Source organism: Sesamum indicum, linkage group LG8 (assembly GCF_000512975.1).
Source record: "Sesamum indicum cultivar Zhongzhi No. 13 linkage group LG8, S_indicum_v1.0, whole genome shotgun sequence".
Lineage (NCBI taxonomy): Eukaryota > Viridiplantae > Streptophyta > Magnoliopsida > Lamiales > Pedaliaceae > Sesamum > Sesamum indicum.
The window spans coordinates 4094793-4115820 of record NC_026152.1 but is presented as its reverse complement, the minus strand read 5'-3'; the positions used below and the strand labels follow the sequence as shown (position 1 = coordinate 4115820).

The window sequence follows — 21028 nt, the reverse complement described above, 5'->3', positions numbered from 1 at the left end:
CTAAACTGGCTTGTCCTTTTCCAAGTATTGTTTGGCATCCCACCTTCATATGATCATTTGAGGACTTTAGGATGCCTTTGCTTTGCCTTTGACCTTGATTCCCATAAGTCCAAATTCCATAAAAGAGCACACACGTTGTTCATTTCTTGGGTATGCCATGAATAAAAGGGTCTAGAAGTATGATTTGGATACTCATACCACTTTTACATCCAGAGATGTCATATTTCATGAGGACATTTTTCCTTATGCAGTTAATTATTCTCCTCCTCCCAGTTGTCCTCTCCCTATAGTTCCTGCACACTCAGATCACTCCCCTCAGCCTCTTTTTGGTCTCTCTTAAAATGCTGATCCTGCCTCTTGTTTCAATCTTGCTTGTTCTCTACCTCTTAGGGGGTCAAACAGGACCACTCGCAAACTTGCTTAGTTCACTGATTTCATGAGTTATCTTCATAATCCTTCCTTATTCCTCTCCAACAACACTGCATATATGTTTTTTGTGGTTTCTTTGTCAGTTTTGCAGGAGCCCAAGTTTTTTGAAGAGGTTGTTGAGCACTTAGAATGGAGAGAAGCCATGAAGACTAAGATTCTTGCCTTAGAGAAGAAACACTTGGAAGTTGACTGCAATTCCGACAAGTAAGAAGGGTATTAGCTGCAAATGGGTATATAACATCAAATTACGGGCAGATAGCCACAACACTAACATCACGTGCCATTTCGGTCAAATAATTAAAGATGGAATAATATTGTACAAAAATACAAAAGTATGAGATTAAAATTAACTATTTTCAAAAATATGGGAGGAAACGTGTAAATGACCCTATAGCTTGAAACTATTATTGCAATTAACTCTTAAAATTGAACATGAGCAAAATTGCTACCCCTAAACCACATTTGCACTTATTTGAATCCTTGAACCCAATTTAAAATATAAAAATAATAGCATTACACTGAATTAATTCATTATTACTGCAACATTGCCATTACACTGAATTAATTTATTATTTCTAAAAGCCCATTACATAAATTATTAGCCAACTAAATAATAATGCCAATAGCATTTGATTTTTCCAATGGAATTTAATTAATTATTGGTTGAGAGAAGAAATGCGACGAGATTGCTGATTGATGACACCAACAGTAGTCGGACTTTGCTCCAACACGACTTCATAACCATCGCTCCAATTCTCCATCCCCTCGGCCATCACTTGCCAGAAGAGTGCACCTCCGCACGGGCCCCGCCTCCTTGCGCACCCATACACCCTGTTGAATATCAGCCCGAAGTACCTATCCCGGGCCTTGACTGTGTAGCCCGACGACCTTGAAGACTTTCCGAACTCACTCACCACCAGTGGCTTTTTGAGGATCGAGTTGGAATCGTTTATGTGTGTTTGAATCCATTTCTCGACAAATGCACCTTGAGCCTCGTCGTCTGAACCAGGGACCCTAAAACATGCACAACCCATTAATATTTATTGATTTTATATAAATATCTTTAAAAAATAATAAAAAATTTTAAATGTTGTGTTAATATTTTTAGATGTATTTAATATACGTATACAATAGTGTAGACATGCATATTACATTATGGATTTAAATAATTGGATATGTTAAACAAATTGATATATATAAATATCACGTAATTAAAAATTTGGATCTGTACATACACAACCGTATATTTATACTTATTAATTTTTTAGGTACGTATTAATTATATATAGAGAAAAATTGTATTTTTAGTCCCATATGTTAGGGTCTTTTTTAATTTAGTCACATTTGTTAATTTATTGTCACATCGCATTCCATAAACTGAAAAATTCCTGTCAGAAAATACACTAAATTAAGAAAATTTTCAATTTATAGGATGCAATATGAAAAAATCATAATAAATAGAATTAATTAAAAGAACGTTGACATATAGGACAAATAAACGTAATTTTCCCTTGTATACGTACACTAGTAATCATGGTAAGTATAAAATAAAATACTGAGCTAATTATTTCTTTTTGTAAATTTACTATTAGGATTTATACCATTTTATGGATTTATTTTAATCATGATAAAGCGCAAAATAATTATAAAATGAAATATGATAATTAGATAAATAAGAAAAGCATGGCAATGTTGAAACGACGGAACATATATATGTTGGTTAATTCATACTGAATTTGTTAGAGAACACTTTTCAATTATAAAAGTGTATATATTCGATTTTCCTACGTTACTGAAAACACATGCAAATTACGGACACACAATCCATTACTATAAAGATGTTGAATGAAACTAACAATTTGGACTTTCTTTAGTTTCTACGTATTTGACATATGCAAGAAAAGGTAATTATACGTATACATAAAAAATAAATAAAATCATACATATGCATGCGATGTAGATTAGAGTATGTATGTATGTACCATTGATCAGGGTAGAGATGAATTGTGGTGAAGTCGATTTGAGGAATACGATTATTGGCAATGAAATCAGTCCCAACTTCATAACCAGGATTATTTTGTTTCTTTTCGGGCATTGACTCCCCATAGAACCCTTCCATCCCGATTTCTAGGAGATGGTTCTTGTCCATCGATTTCAGGTATGCTGACATTTCCGCCACCCAATCCTAAGATTGATCACCAACAATATGTTGATAATTTAATTATTATAGTTTTGAATGAATCTCACGATTCTGTTCTAAAAAAATAGTCCGCTATGGAAAGAGACATCGGGATTTATAAGCAATTGAAACTCCTCATATGTGAGATAAAGCAGCATCAATTCTTTGTGTGCATATATATATATATATATTGAGAGAGAGAGAGAGAGAGAGAGAGAGAGAGAGAGAGAGAGGTCAGATTGGCAACGAGGTTCGTTCATGAGCTCCCATGCAAATATGGTGGGATCGTCTTTGTAAGCTACCCCAGTTATTGTATTGACTCTATTCAGCACAGCCTGCACCACTCCACGTCATCAATTTTAATTTATTGTCAAATTAATTAAAAAAATTAAAATTAAAGAACATATTCCTTTGATATTTTCAAAGATCTAAGTCTTTTATTAAACATACATTTATAATTATTGGATAATATGCATAGATATTTGGATGTATCAATTACCTACCTTTTAATTAAAGCTATTTTCTTCCTTTCGTCAATTGTGATCTCTAGCACGTTTACAATTTTTAACAAAGTTCAATTACAAATACTGGATAATGTTCTGATGACCAGCCGATGGGTGGCATGAGATTTCCCCATGACAACATAAATTTTCATACCTTGATGTGATTTTTGTAGTAGTTTTTCACAATAGTATTTGTGAAGAACTCATCCTCGTTGTCCAAGTATTGTCCCCTCTCTCTCGCCCATTGCACATATTGTTTTTTCCCTCCAAAACCTTCCCAGTTGTTCACCAAACTCAAAATTAGATAAATCCCATATTTTTTTGCTTCGGACACCACAAAATCCAAACCCTGAAAAACATAACAACCATAAATCATTAATTTATTACATACAACAACTGCTTAAATTCCGTTATATTCTTACAATACTTTAAAACGTTAAGATCGAAAACAATCACATCATGTATGTACGATAAGTTTGTTGACCTACGACCTAATGCAGCCTATGGCCACTTCGTACCTTGAACATATCCTCATTATATGAGCCAGGAGCCGTCTGGAGAGCCCTATAGCCACCGTCGCTAAAAGCCCACGTCCTCGCAACATTCATTCCATACTTGGCAGCTTGCGCAAACGTATCAGACACCTTAACCCTAGTCGATGGGTCCGATGCCATGTACATTAGCCAGTAAGAATTGAAGCCATTGAAGTAGAAAGGCCTCCCGTTGACGACAAACTGGCTGCCCCTCGTACCCACAAAACCACCTCGGACCGCCCTCCCCTCGGTACAAGCCACCAAAAGGGCTGCAAGAACCAAACTCATACCCAAAATTTTTCCCCACATATTGGACCAACTAATTATGTTATATATCAGTACCTATGTTATTGTTTCTCTGATGTTGTCTGAATTTGTGTGTGTAGTTGGATATATATATATGGGGGAAGATTGATGATAGTGATCAAGAATGAGAAGTAAGGATATTGGGGGTTATGGGTATGTACACATTGATGAGGATGGGTTATTGCTTTTGCTGACGGTTCAAAGTGCAAAACAGATTTCTGCATACTGATTAGATGTATCATTTTGGAGATTCTTGCAGTTACATATATAAAAGGTTGTAAGGAGAATAAAAGTAGATGGATGCATGAAAAGGGAGTTAGGTTTTGCCCATTTCTTGTCGTCTCAAATCTAGTTTAAGTGTATGATGGTAATAATGAATTTGAAATCTGATTTTGTTTCCTTGTTTGGTTTTATATATTTTCTTTGTTCTTGGATTAGAATTTGTTTATTTTGTACAAAGTTATGTAATTATGATTGATTCAAATTTTGTAATAAGAATGTACCCAAAATTTGAATTCAAGATCTCTAAAAGAAAAAATTTGAAATTCAAATTATTGGGATGTTTCTTCGAGAAAACAAAAAATATATCATTTTAGACTATCCTAAATCTAGCCCCAGCTAAAACGGGCCAATATACTCGTATTTATATTTAGGCACATCTACCATCGTGTCAAATTCTTTTATACAGACTTGTAGAATATGATACGAACTATCTAATATTCCGACGTCTATAATTTTTATATTGTGTAACATGTGCATACTGCATGCCACCTGTTATATCATCTATTTCATTTTTCTTGAAATGATTTGTATGCATGATGTGTATATATAAATACAGGATTAAATACATTTTGTATTCTTAAATGATGCATTTTGTCTCATTTACACTATTAAAGTATCAAAGGTAACAAAAACACCCTTGCCAAAATAATTTGACATTGATAAGATTAAAATATCCTTCTCACTTACCCCCTATACTTTTTTATTCTACTTTCTAAAATATATTTTATTAAAATATCTCCCCCAAACTATTTTTAGTGATTCAAAAATTTTCTCATATTTTATTTTAAAAATAATATTTTTAATTTTTAATTTTTTATAAATTATGAATCACAAAAAATATTTATAAGCTCAATATATGCAAATATATTTTACAAAGAAATAAATTATGTTAAAGTACATGTAAATATGTGTCAATACATAATACATATAATATCATAGAAAAAGTATATATGTTATATAACTTATAATTTTTTTTTTGATTACATGTCCACATAATAAATATGTATCACTTAAAAAAATATAGAATATTATGTATATATTTTTCAGTTTATATATGGTCGATGTAATATTTTAAATTTACATTGATAATTTATTTTTGTAAAAGAAGTTCAATATAATAACAACATAGGCAAAAAATATGTAAATTTCTTACCAATTGTGTAGAAACTATAAGAAATATAAATTTATGGACTTGATACAGATTCTATACACAATATAAAAATTATAAATTTTGTGTGGTATTTGTTTTAAATAAATATTTTATAATAATTGAATTATATTTAGGAGAATGATAGTAATAGAGATACTTTAGGGGTGTAAATAATTAAGGGTATTTTAATCACAAAAAAATTAATGTATATCATGCTAGACTATTTTATTACATTTTATAGTTTAGGGGTGTAAATACACTTTATTCATAGTGGAGGGATGCAAAATATATTTAACCCATAAATAAATTAATTAGAATATGTAATAATATTTGAAATGAAAAATTCAATTCTTGGATTCTAAAAGAATTTATGGTATTAGCCATATCTAAACTCATCTTATCCTTCTTAGATATGGTTGTTTCCTTGTGGGTTTTATTTTATTTTTAATATATTTTCTCTATATGTATGGATCAAATTTAAAAATATCAAGAAGTATGAGTCGTGCTACGTCAATATAATATAATTTCATTTACTGATGTGATTAGCGATTACAATGGATCGAATATGGGTCGGACTTAAATTTAGAACCTTACCCACCAAAGTTGTGCTAGTTATATATATATATATATATATATAAAGTACAAATCTTTCTATATTCTTATTTTAATTTATAAGAGAATTAAATTTAAGTAATTATATGAGTATGCAATATTCTATAAAAAGTTATAACATATAATATATACGGGATTTATTTTGTTGAAAAAGTTAAAACACTTATCGCGTACAAAATTTGTGTCATTCTCCCAAAACAGGCCATATCATTAGTTTCATATCCTAAAGTTCAATATCAATCGTAGTAAATATATAAATATATATATATATATATAATTTTTTTTTCTCTTGATATCGAAAAGAATAAATTGTATTTAATTTGATTAAATTCCTTGAACGTGTAAGTAAAATCCAATAATAAGACAACCCAAATCCCATAAACTTCTTGCAACTGGGGATTGTATGAAAACGTGGTAGTTCAACAAGACAAGTATTTGCAAGTATTTGTACGAGGATAACAATACATCCCATGACGTATATATATAACCAACCGCATGTATTTTTATGAAGTGTACGTACAAGGAAAGAAATTAAATCGTATAACAATAAATTGTTTGATTATGCAAAAATGGTTGCACGAATTGGGAAGTAGCGGTTAAGAGTTAACCCTTTCTAAGAGAGAAGCTACAACAATAGACAGTTAACTATAAATGCACCTATCTTTTATATTCAGTTTTCAATATTGTAAGAATTTCTCTTTTTTTTTGTTGTCTAAATTCTAATAAACTGCTAAAATGTTTTGAATTTCGAGAAATATACGAAATAAAACAAAAATATTGGGGTTCTTCAAAAACACTTCTGTATATGCATGCTCGGATGGTTTCTGCGAATTGTAAACAATATATAATATCATTTTATTAAAATTCAAATGTCTATATGTTTTTTTTTATTTCTACAAAAAGATTCAGAATATTTAGATAAATTAAGAATTTAAATTTATTATTATTTCTACTTTTATATATTTATTCTTATAAATTATTTCAATTGTAAGTTTCAAGTTATTTATATATCTATATATTACTCATTGTAAATTTTTTGAATTATTTATAATTATTTATTTATTTATTTTTCTAAAAACACATGCTTTGGCATGAGGTATTTACAAGTGTGGTATTAATTTATAAATGATATTCACAAGTCGTCCTTAAATTAAGTTTTCGAACTTGGATTTTACTAGGATATTATTTCATAATGGTTTTACTTTAGAATTAATTCATAAAAATAATTAATTAATACTGTAAGTATGTATAATTTATTGTCAATTATATATTTGATGTGTATATGGCCCAAGAAAAAAATTACAGTCTAAATCAGGCTCACCAGCCCATGATGAGAACGGCTCGCTGGAAGATATTACCTTTTGATCCAGGATCTTGGAGTCTGGGTCCCTCCAGTGCGACCCCTCAACACATGGGTCCTCATGAGTTTACTAAACATGATGTTCTTTGCAAACAAACAAAAGAGTTAATACTTTAGAAAATACAAGAAAGAAGATGCAACAGCAAGCAAAAAAACAAATACCCAAAAAATTCCCTAAATGTTCCTTTGAAAGGCCAAGCCAAAGTGCTCTAAAAGCCTCTCATCAATGTGGGACCGCAATCTAGCCAGCACAGAAGACATAGCTGTTGTTCTTGGCCCTACATGTACAAGAGGTGCGGTGTCTTGAAACTACTGGCATAGGAAAGACCAAGCATGAGGGGAAAATACATAAAAATGGCTATTTTTTTAGTGCTTGAAAGGATTAGGAGGCAATAAGGACACCCCCTTTATAGGAACAAAACATAGAAATCCTTTCTCATCCCACTTAAGATGACAACATTTAGAAAAAACGTGTATTGTTACAAGGGTACCATTAAAACGAAAAATTGTAAAAAAACCCAGCCAAAATTTTGAGGGAGTTTGAAACCAATTGGTTTAGAGAAATCTGAAAAAGATGGGTGACTTTCGAATACAAGAGGGGAACAAAGAAACGTAAACCTGAGCGTAACTATGCAGCGAAGAAACATAAACAATTAAGAGGATGATGGAAGGGACGACTCGTTAGACAAAGAGTATATACAACGAAAGAAGGGGGGACGTAAAATTTTTGTAGCAACAGGTCTATGGAGGAGGTCTTCAGAGTAGAAGACTCCTAGTCTATCAGCGACTGGGGAAACCTCTCCTATTCCTGGAGAGACCTCCTCTCCTCTTTTCTAGGAGGAGCTTGTCCTCTCCAAAGGAGGACCCAAGTGTCCTTTCTTCCTCCACAAGGGACCTTGGCTCCCTCTCCTCTTTAGGCAAAGAACCCTCGCCCTAGTCCTCCCCTGACTTCTCGTCAGTATCCTTATCTATCGAACGTCTGGCAACAGTTGTGGCCTATCTCATGCTCCTCCTTTGGCCCCTGGCGAAGCGGGCAAGACAGGGTCTGTCTTCCTAGAGGTGGCCTCAGAGGGATAATCGCCCAGAAAAGTTTCTTTAAGGAAACACACAATTTCACAAAAGAAGACATGTTTGAGAAAAGATGAACCTTAGGAAGAAGGGAGAAGAATATTTACAAGAAACAAAGACGGAAAAACCTTGTGCTTCAAAAAGGAATTTTCGAGAGAAGAGGATAGAAGAAGATCAGGATTAGCCAAAGATAATGGCTGAAGGAGTTAACCCCACGTTCCTCTAGTAATTGCTTGGATGAGAGCGGTTATCACGTGCATGGGAGGATATTCCCAAATGCGGCCTCAGTAGTTACGCAAACGACTCCTGCCCTTACCATAACTACGGTTATCAAATCAATTTGACAAAAACTAAGATGCGCTTTCTCAAAAATTGCAGAAAGCGGTCGAAAGGAACAGACACTAGGGTATTGAACGGGTTCCTTCTTTTCGCACTACAAGGGCTCCTACTCTAAGGAGTTAGGGGACATCCTTCCTCCTTATAGTGGGGGACTGAATGATGTGTATGACCCAAAAGCATTTGGCCCAAGAAGAGATTTATAACCCAAATCAGGCCCACTAGCCCATAATAAGGACGGCCCGCTGAAAGATTACCAAACTCGACCCAAGAGTGAAGCCCAGTACAGACCTGCTTTCCAAGCCCCGCCTAGAAGAAGGAGGTGCCCCCAAGGCTCTAGACTCCTTGCAGAGTATGAGTCCTTATATAAAAAGAGTCTTCTTCCAACAAAAAAATGTGCTGATCAAGCTAGATATAAGATGAAATCGTGTCTTATCCTTAGTTTTTTTGCATTTTTTTTAGATATAGGTAACGTGCAGAGTCCCCACAAAAAGGGGCGTTTTCTCTATAAATACAGGCAGCAACCCCCAACAGGGACACATTCAAGAATCTAGAAATTGTCTTGCTATTTTGCTACAACTCTCAACTCGTGCTCTAACCATATTTTGCATACAAAATTTTTATTTTTATCTCAATTTCTCATACGATTTATTTTTTCACTTATTTATTCCTAAATTTGGAACTAACTTGAACGTTAGAGTGCTAATTTATTTTTCTGCAGATCCAATTTCTCAAGTTATTTTGCTCAATCAGCCTAAATTCATTGTCAAGGTCCAAGATCGTTGGACTCGTGCTAAAATTGCATGCATCATATTGACATGTGTTTTTCATTAATTTTATATTTTTATAAAATAAAATATTAATTGATGAATAAATTAAATATTGCCATGTATAGAATTGAAGTATTCAAGAAAATTTAAATCTTTGGGCTAAATAGCATAAAATTCTTCTGTGTTTTAAAAGTTTTATTAAAATTCCGCTGTATTTTTATAATAGGCGAAGAACCACCCTCTATTTTATTAAACATAGCTTACTTGCCCATTTTCGTTAAATTGACTTAAATGGGTTAACTGCTTTTTCATATGACCGCTAACCCTTTTTTATTATATTATATTTTTATTATAGTGACTATTGAATCTTCTTTGATTAAATAATGATTGTCAACTATAATAAATTAATTTCAATTGTTAGATTTTAAAATATGAAAAGTTTGAATTCAACAAATTATTTAATTTATATTATATATATAATTTAAAATTATTATTATATATAAAAAAATTAAAAAGAACCCTACTCCACCCCCTGTCTATCCCCTCCACAACCACCGCCACCCTCACCCTACCCTCTCCCCCACACCATCCTCTACCCTCGCCGTTGATGTTATTCTTGCAAATGGGGACGACGTCCCTACGCCGTCGCTCCCAACTCTAGCAATGGCGACCTAGATTAAGAAAGAAGGGCGATGACAACGATGGTCGACAACAACGTCACCGCCGTCCCTAATTTTCAAAAAATTTTGAATTAATTTAATTATATTAATTAAATATATATTTTAATTAATTAAAAATAAATTTATATAATTATAATATTTATTGTACTTAATTAATTTCATTATATATTTAGTTAATTTTAAATAATTGTAATAATTATTGTATTTAAATTAATTTAAATATATATTTTAGTAAGTTAAGAATAATTTTAAATAATTGTTATAATTATTGTAATTAATTTATAACTTATAATTATTATAATTTTTTAATATTTATATTCATGTAGATATCTAAATTTTAGTATATTAGTCTTTGTAATGTAATTTTTTTTTGATACTTTGATATTTAATATAAATATATTTTAGGACACAAGAATTTATATATTTAGAAAAGAGAAAAATACAAGAAAAAAATAAAAAAATTCAATTTGACTATAGCAATTTTAGATACAATATAGGGGCATCTTAGTCGAATAAGATAAAAAGAATGTCAAAATACGCAAAAGATCAAGTCCAAATGCACTTCAGGTGCCAGTACCCCATCTTTCGTTAGTTTCTAATGGAAGGGGGGGGGGGATTGTGTTGGATTTATTAAAACACAGGGGTTTTTAGCCTATTTATGAAACACAGGGGAGGGGGTTTTAGCTATTTTCGAAAAATACAGGGGGGTGAAATAGAGTTTAGCCTAAATCTTCACTTACCAACAAAGGAAGCAAATAGCAATGATTTGGTAAATTTATATCACATTTTGTGATTAAGGAAACCAATCATATCGAGCCATGTTATCAAGTCAATATGATAAAGTCTTCCACCTTACAACTATAAATAGGGGTGTTTCATCAATAACTAGACACACAACTAAAGGCACAAGACAAGAGATAAGTGAAGATAAGTCAAGAGACTACTCAAGACACAAAACTCAAGGCGTAAAACAAGAATCAAGTGAGGGCGAGTCAAGAAACACATAATTGAAGAAACAATCAAAATTAGGAGCAAGAGAGCATTCAAGAAGTCCTAAAATCCTCTAAAGTGAAAATTAAGAAAAATCCACTATGTTCAAGGAAAAATCAAGGCGTTCGTTGCGAAAATCATTCAAAATTAACATTTGATTCGTGAAGAAGTCGAAAGACCAGCAAATTAATGTTGTTATGATACAAATCCACCTTGGCGAAAGATCAAATCGTCTAATACACCAAGAAATTTTTGACATAAAATCAAGTTCAATTCCGGAGTAAGTCAAGATACTCTGAATTAATGTTATTGAAGATTAGAGTCAATGTCAAAGGAGATTAAAACGTCAAGTTCTACTTTTGAAATTGCCATCATTAAAGATGGTGTTTTAAAATGAAGAATCAAATATTTTAAGTAGGATTTTTTTTTTTTGGAGTGGTGATGTGTAGATCATATATTTGAGTTGAGAAATGTGAATCTTGTAGTAAAACCAAGATCACAAAAGGCCTCATCCAAATGTTGAAATAAAAATAGAATTGTTAGAATTAATTCACAATGATATTTGTAAACTTGGAAGAATTTTAACTCGTAGAGAAAATCGTTATTTTATCAATTTTATTGAATATTTTTCTAAATATACTTACATTTATTTTGTTTGAGAAGTTTAAGGATTATCTCCATGAAGTTGGAAATCAATTCGGTAAGAAAAATAAAAGAATTAGAAGTGATAGGGGCTGAGAATATGAGTCAAATGAATTTAATTCTTTTCTTACATTTTTCAGAATAATTCATGAAGTTACTCCATCATGTCCTCCTACATCTAATGGTGTAGCTGAAAGGAAAAATAGAACACTATTTGATTTGACAAATGCCTATGTGAGACAAATGCTTATTGAATCTTGTGCACCTTCAAATCTTTGGGTGAAACTATCTTAACTGCTTGTTATGTGTTGAATAGGATGCCACATAAAAAAAATTAAATTAACACCTTCTTGAGGTGTGAAGAGGTTATAAGCCAAAATTGAGATATTTTAGAGTTTGGGATTGTTTAGCCTATGCAAGATTAACAAATCCTAAAATACCTAAATTTGGAGTAAAAGTTACAAATTGTGCTTTTCTTGGTTATGCTTATAATAGTACAGCTTACAGATTTTTAAATCTAGAAGATAATGTGATTATAGAATCAGGTGATGCTATATTTCATGAAGAAAAAAATTTCTATTTAATTCTAAAAATAGTGAGGGTCATAATATTGAAAAGATTATTTTATTTTTACCTAGCTCTTCCACTTAGTTTTGAAAAATGAGGAAAATAATGTTGAACTAAGGAGAAGTAAAAGAGCTAGAGTAGAAAAAGATTTTGGTCCTGATTTTTATATTTTCAATATTGAAAATGACCCTCTTACTTTGAAAGAAATTTTTTTATCACCTGGTGCTATTTTTTGGAAAGAGGCTGTGAATGATGAGGCAGAATCTCTAATTTCAAATAAAACTTGAAAATTAGTGGATTTACCACCGGGTTGTAAAACAATTGGGTGTAAATGGATCCTTAGAAAAAACTTAAAGCCGGATGGTTCAATTGATAAATTCAAAGCTAGATTAGATGCTAAAGGTTTCAAGCAACTTGAAAGTCTATAATTCTTTTATATGTATTCTCCGGTAACTAGAGTGGCATCCATTAGACTTTTAATTGCTTTTGCTGCAATATTTGATTTGCATATCCATCAAATAGATGTAAAAACTGCATTTTTTAATTGAGACTTAAATGAAGAAATTTATATGGACCAACCTGAGGGCTTTGTAGAAGCAAGTTAAGAAAGCAAGGTATGTAAATTAACTAAATCCTTATATTGCTTAAAAAGACACCTAAGCAATGGCATGAAAAATTTGATTCCTACATGATTGAAAATGGTTTTAGACCAAATGAGTGTGGCAAGTGCATCTATCATAAGTCTTGGAATAATTCACATATAATTGTTTACCTCTATGTAGATAATTTGTTGATCTTTTCATCTACTTTGCATGTTATTAAAGAGCAAAAAATATGCTTAGTATTCACTTTGACATGAAGAATCTTGGTGAGACAAACTTTATTTTGGGTATAAAAATTACGAAAATGTGTGATGGTGTTTTCCTTGACCAGTCGCATTATGTTGATAAACTTTTGAGAAAGTACAACTTTATTGATTGTAAGCATGTTAGAACTCCTTTTGATCGCAAGTATTCACTTATTTCCAATTGAAAACGATGATGCTATGATAAATCAAAAGTAGTATGCTAGTTTAATTGGAAGCTTGAGATATGCAACTAATTGCACTAGGCCTGATATTGCCTATGTTGTAGGAGTACTTAGCAAGTTTACAAGCAAACTAGACATTGAATGTTGGCATGCTATAACAAGAGTTATGATTTATTTACTTGGTACAAAAAACTGTGGCTTGTTCTATAAAAAATACCCTGTTGTACTTGAAGGTTTTTTTGAGGCTGATTGAATCACCTTATTTTGGGTGGTGCTGCTATTTGTTGGAAGTCGAAAATGTAAAAAATATTGCTAATGGAGGTTGAGCTTATTGCTTCAGCTTCAGCTAGTGAGGAAGCAAATTGGTTGAGAGACTTATTATTTCAAATGCCATATTTTGGAAAACCAATCGTTCCAATTTTAATTTATTGTGGCAGCACCGCTGCGATTGGTAGAGTACAAAACCACTATTCTAATAGTAAATCCAGACCTATAAGAAGGAAACACAGTATTGTGAGATCATACTTGATAAGTGGTAATATCAGTGTTGATTATGTTAATCTTGTGATAATCTTACAGATCCATTAACCATGGCTTTAGCAAGAGAAAGGGTCTGGAACACATCAAGGCGGATGGGGTTAAAGCCCATACAATCATAATGTATGAGAAAACCTAACCTGGGGACTAAAGATCCTGTAACCAGGTTCAATTGAAAAAATGAATCATATGATGGTTTATTTCGAAATGCACTACTCCAAGTGCGATTGCTATAATATATACTTCCTCGACCACTTTAAGACAGATCGATCTTAAGAAGATCATAGCTTACTCCTCAGTAGCTCATATGAATCTGGTGACTATTGGTATGTTTAGTCGGGCGACGGCCGTTAGGTCACCTATTTTGAGTTATGGACACACAAGGCCAAAACATGTGTGCCGGGCGTGCGTTAATTATTTTTCATCCCTATGATATGAGTGCATTTATCTTGTAAGGATTTGTGGAGGTTGAGTTTATTAACTCTTAACGAAAATCTGTAGCTCGAATGAGTGGGGTGTCAGAATTACATGAGCACCCTTGACAGATTTCACCTATATGAGTGTGGAAGTAGGCTGCTTCCTATGAGAATTGAGCTTATTCTAAAAACCACTCATGAAAATCGGGATAGCACAAGGCGATAATGTCCTAGCTAATAAAGCTCATGTTAACACCTTGACTGTTATGTGTGTGCAGTGATACTTTATTTCCCTTAAGCAGTCATAGTTTAAGATTAAGACCGCTACTAACTCTGGGATAGAGGTTACTTTTTCACTAAGTGGAGGTTCAATGCAGAGCACACCTTCATTATGCATAATAGTCTCCCTTCAACTAATATACTCTCTTTAATTTTAATATTAAAATGAGTGGGGGATTGTTAGTATATATATCAATAAATATTGTCTTTTAATATTTAAATTGAAATGTATGTCTCTTCATATTCCTCCTAGTGAAATTGAGGTTAGTGGATGTTTATGGTCATAATGTCTGTAATAATATTTCTTTAATACCATCATCCCACTACTAAACCATATTCATACACATTACTGTCCATTTATCACCATTTTCTATTACATAATTGTCCACTAATTCACATTAAGATGGTGGACGATTTCTACACCTATAAAAGGGGATCATTCTACTTATTTTGCGACACACATATACTACACACAATTATAAGAGAGAGTTATATTAGTTGTTGGAAGGTGTTCTTTTCTGGTGGAGCTTTGGATTCTACTACTTGTCCAAATTGAGTTAGAGCCATACGACATGTGTCGGGTTGATGTATCCTGGAGAGAACAACTCAAGAGTGATATTGTTTGATCAGAAAGAAGTTTGCTGCAGTGGAATTGAATCTCCTTAAAAAGAGCAACATATCCGCGCCTTAACCTGAATTTTTTTTTTAAACTGTAAATTATTATTTTTACAACAAAAGTATTAGATTTTTCTTTTCAAATACAAATTTATGGAGAGTGTTTGGAATGCTTGAGCATCAAGTTCAACAGAAGCAATGTGCATATATGCTTATCTTTAGTTATTTTCTTTTGAAATGTTTAGTGGTTTTATATTGAACAAATTCTAAATATAGTTTTTGTTGTTTTATCTTTATTAATTAATCTTATATATATCCAACAGTTATGTGATATTCCAAATCATGATATATTAGTTCAATAAATTAGTTATGACTGAATCATTTAGGAATCTGTAAATCATGTGCACTCTAATTAAAAATGTAAAATTTTATTTTGTTTACAATGAATAGAATTTTTGTGCTTATTTAAACATAAACTTAAAATATTATGCTAACAGGGATCGCGTGCAACGACGATTAGCAAAGACATAAAAAGGAAAAGGGAAAATCATACTACTTCAAGAGTTTTTCAAAATTAAAATAATTTGCATACTTAATAAACAACAAAAAACACACATTATAAAATGATACTGCAAGTAAAAATCAATAATATAACCAAAAAAATTATTTTTAGCCATGTTGAAAGTTCTGTTTATACTTATCAAGTTCTGCTCGTATTTATCCTTTTGTTCTCAGGATTTGTTTTTTATTAGTATTCTAATATTTAATTTTTGTTAAGTCTGTTGCCAACTAGAGTTCAAAGTAAGTTAGTTTTCTTCTTTAACTAGAACTCTATTCTTTATATATAGTTTCACATCTCTGTAATTTTAGAAACTAGAGAGTTTAGATGAATAAAGTAATTGAGTTTTTAGATGAATAAAGCCTAGTTTTTTTCTTCTCTAATTTATTGCCATGAATATACTCTGTTCCCCACACTTCAAATTTTAACATGGTATCAGAGCGGGTTTCACAAAAAAAAAAAAAAAAGAGAGCCCTTTGAAACCCTAGCACACTGCCGCTGACATACTTGCTCGCTGCCTTTGGAACCCTAGCACGCCTCCGTTGGCATACTTATTCGCTGCCTTTGAAACCCTACAGTGCCGCCGCATGAAACTGAGTTCATCGACGGGACTTCGACAAAATTGATCTATGAGCCTTTGTGGCTTTGAATATTAGTAGAGCCTTTGTGATTCTATGAGCCATTATGGCTTTGAATATTGGTAGAGTCTTTGTGTTTTCAATATCGGTAGTGCCTTTGTGGTTCTATGAGCCTTTGTGGATTTGAATATTGGTAGGGCCTTTGTGGTTCTATGAGCTTTTGTGGCTTTGAATATTTGTGGAGCTTTTGTGGTTCCATAAGCTTTTGTGGCTTTGAATATTGGTGGAGCCTTTATGGTTCTATAAGCCTTTGTGGCTTTGAGTGATTTGTACAACCGTGAAGTGGTTGTGGCCTTTGGTCTTAGTAGGCCTTAGGTTTTTAGTCTTCTGAGCCTTCATTCTGTTCCTTGTCTCCGTTTTGCTACCCATTCCCTTATGATGCGATAACAATGCTGCCATCCTGATGCAACCTACTACTGATTTTGGACGATTCCTTTGCAAGCTGGGCCTCACTTTCTTGGCTCCATCTTGAGGTGGGGCTGTTGAAAGTTTTGCTTATATTTATCAAGTTCTGCTTGTACTTATCCTTTTGTTCTCAAGATTTGTTTTTTATTAGTATTCCAGTATTTAATTTTTGTTAAGTCTGTTGCCAACTAGAGTTCAAAGTGAGTTAGTTTTCTTTTTTAGCTACAACTCTATTCTTTATATATAGTTTCACATCTCTGTAATTTTAGAAACTAGAGAGTTTAGATGAAAAAAGTACTTGAGTTTTTAAATGAATAAAGCCTAGTTTTCTCCTTCTCTAATTTATTGCCATGAATATACTCTATTCCCCACACTTCAAATTTTAACAAGCCATGGTTTAAAAATGATGGTTTTCCACTTTTCTTGAAATTTTAATTTCCAAAAATAAATAAATAAATAAACTTCTTCCAAGTTGTAGTCAGTGTCAGTCACACCTTAGACACTATTTCCAGCAACAATCCTTTGGCAAAAAAGACCAACAAAAATTGATCAATAGGAGACGACAAGAAAGAGGAAAACTGAAACATTAAGGAAAGAGATAAATAGAGAGAGGAGCCGTTGGTGCCGGAAACTTGAGGCGATGAGGAGTTTACAAAGAAAGAAGAGTCTAATTTAGGAGCAAAAAACAAAGGAGTTTTTCTATGGGGACTCTTTTGTCTTTTTAAAATTTTATTTATTTTTCCTTCTTTTTTGGCTGGATGAATAAAGGGTGTTTTTGTATTTTCACACTTCTCCAGCAAGCATTGTAATGATTTACAACCTTTAGAGAAGATAAATATCATTTTCTATTTAATAGAGATATATTTATAATTATACTAAATTTACGGACGTGTATGTAATTCATTCTATAAATAATGACATCTTGAATTATATAAAACTTTCTCATTTTTGCAATATTGCCATTACTCTACAATAATTCTCAAAGGCCATTACATTATTTATTAGGCCAATTAAATAATAATGTCAATAGTATTTATTTAATTTTCCCAAGATGGAATGTAATTAATTATTGATTGAGAGAAGAAATACGACGAGATTGCTGATTGATGACACCAACGGTAGTCGGGCTTTGCTCCAACACGACTTCATAACCATCGCTCCAATTCTCCATTCCCTCAGCCATCACTTGCCAGAAGAGTGCACCTCCGCACGGGCCCCGCCTCCTTGCGCAGCCGTACACCCTATTGAATATCAGCCCAAAGTACCTATCCCGGGCCTCGACCGTGTACCCCGATGACCTTGAAGACTTGCCGAACTCACTCACCACTAATGGCTTCCTGATGATTGATTTTGAATCGTTTATGTGTGCTTGGATCCATTTCTCGACGAATTCATTTTGAGCCTCGTCATTTGAACCAGAAACCCTAAAAACGTACAAAACCCGTCAGTATTTATTCATTTTATACAAATATTTTAGAAAATAATTAGAATTTTCTAATCTCGTGTTAATATTTTTATTCATATATATTTAACATACATAAACAACAACGTAGACAGATATATTGTGAATTTAAATGTATTGAAAACTTTGAACGAATTAATATAAATATCACATAATTAAAAATTTGGATGTCTACGGAAACCACTATTCTATTTATATTTATTAATTTCCTAAGTACATATATTAATTATATATACTAGTAAATTTGATAAGTATAAAATAAAATATTGAACTAATTATTTTTTGAATAATTACTATAAGGATTTTTTTATCCTCTTATGAATTTATTTTAATCATGATAAAGTGAAAAGTAATTATAAAATGAAATAGGGTAATTAGAATATAAGAAAAGCATGGGAATGATGAGATTATGGGACATATATATATATAGAAGTGTATAAATTCGCTTTCCTTACGTCACTAAAAGCTTGCTTTGATCGTCTTGTAAACACATCTCTTAAACTAACAAAGCACATGAAAATTACGGACACACAACCTATTACTATAAAGATGTGGAATGAACTAACAATTTGGACCGTCCTTTATTTCTACGTATACATATGCAAGAAAATGTAATTATACGTATACGAAAAATAAAAATGATATGTACGTACCATTGATCAGGGTAGAGATGAATTGTAGCAAAGTCAATTTGAGGAATACGATTATTGGCAATGAAATCAGTTCCAACTTCATAACCAGGATTATTTTGCTTCTTTTCGGGCATCGACTCCCCGTAGAACCCTTCCATCCCGATTTCTAGGAGATGGTTCTTGTCCATTGATTTCAGGTATGATGACATTTCCGCCACCCAATCCTAAAATTGATCGCCAAAAATATGTTGATAATTTAATTATTATATTTTTGGATAAGTCTCACGATTTTATTTTAAAAAAATAGCCCGCTATTGGAAGAGATATCGGGACTTATAAGCAATTAAAGCTCCTCATATGTGAGATAATCCAAAATCAATTCTTTGTGTGTGTGTGTGTATATATATATATAGAGAGAGAGAGAGAAGTGACCTGAATAGGTTTTCCAGAGAGGTCAGATTGGCAACGAGGTTCATTCATGAGCTCCCATGCAAATATGGTGGGATCGTCTTTGTAAGCTACCCCAGTTATTGTATTGACTCTATTTAGCACTGCCTGCACTAGTCCATGTCATCAATTTTATTACCAAATTAATTAAAAAATGAAAATTAAAGAACATTTTCCTTTGGTATTTTCAAAGATCTAAGTCTTTTATTAAATATACATATATTAAACACTCATTAAAGCTATTTTCTTCCTTTTGTCAATTGTGATCTCTAGCACGTTTACAACTTTTAATAAAATTCAATTACAAATATTGGATAACGTTCTGATGATAAGCCAGTGGGTGGCATTGAGATTTCCCTATGACAACATAAATTTATTACCTTGATGTGATTTTTGTAGTAGTTTTTGACAATAGGATTTGTGAAGAATTCATCCTCATTGTTCAAGTATTGTCCCCTCTCTCTCGCCCATTGCACATATTGTTTTTTCCCTCCAAAACCTTCCCAGTTGTTCACCAAACTCAAAATGAGATAAATCCCATGTTTTTTCGCTTCAGACACCACAAAATCCAAGCCCTGAAAAACATAACAACCATAAATCATTAATTATTACATGCAACAACTGTTTAAATACAGTTATATTCTTACAATACTTTAAAACGTTAAGATCCAAAACAATCATTATTATGTATGTACGATAAGTTCGCTGACCTATGACCTAATGCAGCCTATGACTACGTTCATACCTTGAACATATCCTCATTATACGAGCCGGGAGCCGTCTGGAGAGCCCTATAGCCACCGTCACTAAAAGCCCACGTCCTCGCAACATTCATCCCGTACTTGGCAGCTTGCACAAACGTATCAGACACCTTAACCCTAGTCGATGGGTCCGATGCCATGTACATTAGCCAGTAAGAATTGAAGCCATTGAAGTAGAAAGGCCTCCCATTGACGACAAACTGGCTGCCCCTCGTACCAACAAAACCACCTCGTACCGCCCTCCCCTCGCTACAAGCCACCAGAAGGGCTGCAAGAACCAAACTCATACCCAAAATTTTTCCCCACATATTTGACCAACTAATTATATTATATATCAGTACCTATGTTATTGTTTCTCAGATGTTGTCTGAATTTGTGTGTGTGGTTAGATATATATACATATATACATATATACAAGGGAAGATTGATGATAGTGATCAAGAATGAGAAGTAAGGATATTGGGGGTTATGGGTATGTACATATTGATGAGGATGGGGTTATTGCTTTTGCTGACGGTTCAAAGTGCAAAACAGATTTCTGCATACTGTATATGTATCCTTGCAGATTATTGCAGTTACATATACAAAAGGTTGTAAGGAAAAAAATGTAGATGCATAGGTTTTGCCCATTTCTTGTCGTCTCAAATCTAGTTTAAGTGTACGATGGTAATAATGGATTTGAAGTCTAGTTTTGTTTCCTTGTTTGGTTTGATATATTTTCTTTGTTCTTGGATTAGAATTTATTTATTTTCTAGAAACTTATGTAAACTACAAGATGTTGTTTTTAATTTTATTCAAAAACGGAAATATTCCGTCCCAATTTGTGCTGGTTTTGCAACAA

General features: G+C 32.5%; 1 protein-coding gene and 1 pseudogene across 1 annotated transcript; both read right to left on the bottom strand.

Moving 5' to 3' along the window:
• Window positions 1041–4165, bottom strand: LOC105167719 (annotated as a pseudogene).
• Window positions 17813–20776, bottom strand: LOC105167720 (putative mannan endo-1,4-beta-mannosidase 9). Its single transcript, XM_011087539.2, has 5 exons — window positions 20172–20776; window positions 19807–20001; window positions 19412–19534; window positions 19001–19203; window positions 17813–18309 (listed from the first exon to the last, which is right to left on the bottom strand). Exons 1-5 carry the CDS (start codon window positions 20493–20495, stop codon window positions 17952–17954), a joined length of 1203 nt encoding a protein of 400 aa, XP_011085841.1. The 5' UTR covers window positions 20496–20776; the 3' UTR covers window positions 17813–17951.